This window comes from Ostrea edulis, chromosome 1 (assembly GCF_947568905.1).
Source record: "Ostrea edulis chromosome 1, xbOstEdul1.1, whole genome shotgun sequence".
NCBI classification, from domain to species: Eukaryota; Metazoa; Mollusca; class Bivalvia; order Ostreida; family Ostreidae; genus Ostrea; species Ostrea edulis.
In genome coordinates this window covers 99044798-99048979 of record NC_079164.1, presented here as the reverse complement: position 1 = coordinate 99048979, position 4182 = coordinate 99044798, and the positions used below count along the sequence as shown (strand labels likewise).

Here is a 4182-nt window from a genome sequence, read left to right as displayed (position 1 = left end):
TACCTAATACAAAAGTATTGTACATGAATAAAAATATCCTCAGTTCGATTAAAGAGATCATCAAATAGGTTATAATGAGCTTCAAATTAAATTTTCCGATCAATAATTTCGCCACATTGATTCATCATCAATTAAATTGATGAGAGCAATAATTCAATTCATCTGCGCATCAAATCAATCATTGCACTCATCAATTGAATTGATGCACGCATTAATATTTTAATTAAGAAATGAAACTTATAATTCTTTATTTGATGCATGTATCATACTCTAATTGTTGTGGGCATCAAATTAATTTTTGCTCTTATCAATTGAATTAATGCGCACATCAAATTAATTGTGCTCTCGTCAGAGACTTTCAATTATTTGAGTTTATGTTAATTTGGCGTTCCATAACATTTCTCCCTCTTTAAATGTCTTTACACCTTGAAGGCATTAACCCAGGGTCTTTATCCCCTGGCAGGAATTAATATTCTAGGGGCTGGTCTACGAAAATGCAACGAACCAGACCGGGATTTGAACCCGGGCCCTCTGGAATCTCTACTAAGGTGCTCCACTAACTGAGATATCTGGCCACCGGCGATCACATCCGTCTGACTGCCACATCTGATTACCCCTGCATTTTATCATTCCTCAAGCAAAATAAGGTTGGTGTTTTGAATATTTAAATCTATTTCAATGATGTGGTTCATTTTCTAACCTCATCAAAAGTAAAATAATACATATTTAACGCTATCAATTTATTTTCTACACACGTCAATGTACATTATCATCTTATTTTCCTATGAGAAACAACATGATGTGCATGCGCAAGCCAATCCTTCCTTACGTGTACAGTCACGTGCTACCCTCTCAGGTTGCAATCTATGAATTAAGGTCAGATTTCGATTGAGATAAATGTACATCTGTGCAATGCACAAGCCCCCCCCCCCCCTAAAATCCGGTTTAACATCGCTTAAATACATTTTCTGCGTGGGCCTCAGAAAAACAATCGTATATACATGTATTGATTAGATTGGGAAATATTACTGGGGAATAAGGAAAGAAAATCCGTCTTAATTATATATTTCTATAAATGACAACATCCAGCGTCTTAACGTTTTCAGAAGAACCTTGTAAGTTAATGGTTTTCTCCATAAAAACGTCAGTATAAGTATAGCCAATTGTCCGAAGGATAAAAGCTCAAACTTTACAACCGATTCAAATTGAAAATTAATTCTTCTTCATACATTTCATCCTAAATCGAATATTTTTTCACAGTAAATACTTTTTACAATCAACTAGAAAGTTAACGGTATTTTATATAGCAAAGTTTAAGAAGCTGACCAAATCAAGCATGTTGTTTGGTATTCTTCACATCATCCAAATAAATATGATAGGCAATTATATTGAAACCCAACAACATCTTTCTTGTACATGGCTATTAGTAACTAAATGTTTCTTGTACATGGCTATTAGTAGCTAAATGTTTATTGTACATGGCTATTAGTAGCTAAATGTTTCTTGTACATGCCTATTAGTAACTAAATGTTTCTTGTACATGGCTATTAGTAGCTAAACGTTTCTTGTACATGGCAATCAGTAGCTAAATGTTTTTTTTCCTTGAAGAAGCAAGACACTAGCTGCTAAATTTCTTCACTTTAAGTAGATGACTACTAGTAGCCAACTTTTCCCATGTTAAGCAGCCAGTTACTGATACTTGGTCACTCGCTGCAGTTAACTTTACGATTTCGTATCAGGTAAGGTAGAACTCACTACCTTTAAAATGTCACGTGTCAAGCTAAATGCATCTTTTGAAACACTCTCACACTTCCAAGTGCTGTTAAAATAAAAAGAAATTCATATTTTTCGATAGTTTAAGCACTTTTTAAAAAAAAACGTAAAATAGCGGACACCATTTTAAACAAACGTTATAATACTTCGCTACTCTGCCGTCGAGATGCAAACGGTTGCCATTTTAGTGGGAACTGTCATTCGGTTCTCTATAGGATTGTGCATTTTATACAACTGAAAAAAGTAAGGTTTCCGAAAACGTGGACTGGAAAGCGTTATCCAGACCGAGTGTATTTCCGTCCACCTCATTAGCAGTATTGCAGCAGGTCTGTATCCAGACATGTTCGTCCTTCTGCACGGTAACAATCACCATGGCGGATCCGGAATTATTTGCAGACGATACAGACGTGGTAGTGGTAGAAATAACTTTACCGCCTACTAATATATTTGTAAGTGTATAATCTGAGTAGTTATTGATAGTCCAGTGAAACAGATAGACGCCTGTCACCGAGGCGATGAAGATACCGTCCTCTGGGTGGTAGTGGTGGCCCAGGTTCAGTACCGTTCCCTCAAATTTGATGATGTGTCTCTTATTGAGTCCAGACTGGGATTTATTTGTGTACGCCGAGAAAGACACGTGTTCCTCTCTACTAGCGGAACCTACAAAATATAGTGTTGTATTAGTACTTTACAGCTGGACACAAAGTGGGAAGACTAGAAAATGGATTAAACATTCTACAATGAGACACAAATTAAAACCAAGAACAGGTGCTTAGGACAGAGGGTGGTGTTACAAAGAGTGTGGTAACAGAGAGTAATACTCTTGTCGATCAACAATGAGCTTAATAGATATACAAACATGGATGATGTTGAATGAAGATGAAAGGTGAAGATAACTGCTTTCAATACCTTATATATGCCAGCATTTAGTTGCGAATTTTTCTGTTAGAAATCAAAACACATGGAATATATAAATATTCTATGTTTGTATAATGATACTAAATAAACAGAACTCATGCCACGACTTAACCGCCTGTTCCTCAAACAGTGTAAATGTTTTGTTTTTTGCTTTGTATCTATGGCACTTTGAAAATGTTTCTGTATTTGTTTGCAATTCTAGACTAAAGGTACACTATGCACGTGTTTTGTTAAACCAGTTTTATAGGGTGCGTCGGTTCAGCACGAGTCGTCGAGAAGGTGTGTCCTTCAAACAGAGAGCGTTCAACTCATGTCTGTGTGGACCTGTGTGGTCATATAAATGACCTGTGTGATCATAGAACTGTCTGTGTGGTGGTACCGTTCTGTGGGTTAGTGGTGTCGTTTATTCTGTGTGAAAACCTATGTGGTCATAAAACTGTCCTGTATGGTGGTTTTATTCTGGGTGTTGATGGTGCCATTTTTTCTGTGTGAAATCCTCCTGTGTGGAATGACAGTGACCTCTGATGTGTACTCATTGAGGCGATTCTCGTAATCCATATACTGGTTCCGTCTGCTTGCATTGCATGTGAGTGTTCCTGTACTACTGGCAATGCAAAACTCTACTTCTACTACATGTACCAGGGTATTATACAGCTGGGACATAATGAGAAATCTCTGTAATGCGTATTACAACTACGGATACCAAGTGGTGACATAAACAACATGTGCAAGTATCCTTATCATGTGTGCGCATCTTATAGTGAACCAATGAACGTTCTACTTACCTGTATACTGGTCGGGGTTTTTGTGAAATAGACTGTCTATCTTAAAGCAAAATACATTGTTTTATTGTCATATGTAATTTGAGCGTGTGAGTTTTGTGTGCTAGTGAGCGTGTAGAGTGTGAATGGTTTTGTTTGTGTCCTTTCTCTGTGAAGAAAGTTATTTCTTGTTTGTGTTTCTTTTCCATATGTTAATGTTCAGTTTGAAGACGAGGATGTTTTCCTATCTCGAGTCAAAATTGTGACATATACCTATGTTTGTTGGATTACATAAGAACAAAATGTTAGTATACTTCAATAGATGTAGGTTATTTGGAGAAGAAACCTTTGATCACATGTCTGATATTCAGTGAGAGAATGTAGCAGATTGTAAATATGAAACTCAAGACCAAGGACAACTCCGTTAGCAAAGGCAGTTATTTTGGATAAGTTGCCTCAAGGGAGTTAATTAATTTGACTCATGGTAGGTAATTAGTGGCCAGTGCCTGTCAATATCACGGACAGTGACCAGTTCATGCGATTATCATTGAGACTGGTCATCTACTTAGCTCTTATGAATGTCATTCAGAATGCATGTTTTCAGATCCTGCCAAGGTCACTGGCTATGGCCAGTTTCTGCGAATATGACAATGAGACCTTTCAACTTCTGTCATTGTCACTGACACTGGGCAGCTACGGCGAATGTCATTGAGAATGACCAGTTCTGTGA

At 37.1% G+C, this 4182-nt stretch overlaps 1 protein-coding gene across 1 annotated transcript; it reads right to left on the bottom strand.

Moving 5' to 3' along the window:
- Positions 1-1999: 1999 nt before the first annotated feature.
- LOC130048479 (complement C1q tumor necrosis factor-related protein 2-like) lies at positions 2000-3354 on the bottom strand. The gene is made up of 2 exons (XM_056145271.1): positions 3129-3354; positions 2000-2433 (listed from the first exon to the last, which is right to left on the bottom strand). The coding sequence occupies exons 1-2, from the start codon at positions 3352-3354 to the stop codon at positions 2000-2002; spliced, it is 660 nt and encodes a 219-aa protein (XP_056001246.1).
- Between the last annotated feature and the right edge of the window lie 828 nt (positions 3355-4182).

Excerpts from the sequence above, each read along its gene's own strand:
- LOC130048479 (XM_056145271.1), bottom strand. The coding sequence starts at position 3,354 with ATGTCCCAGCTGTATAATACCCTGGTACATGTAGTAGAAGTAGAGTTT. Across the intron at positions 2,434-3,128 it reads TAAAACCACCATACAGGACA|GTTCCGCTAGTAGAGAGGAA; the intron begins GTTTTATGACCA and ends TATATTTTGTAG.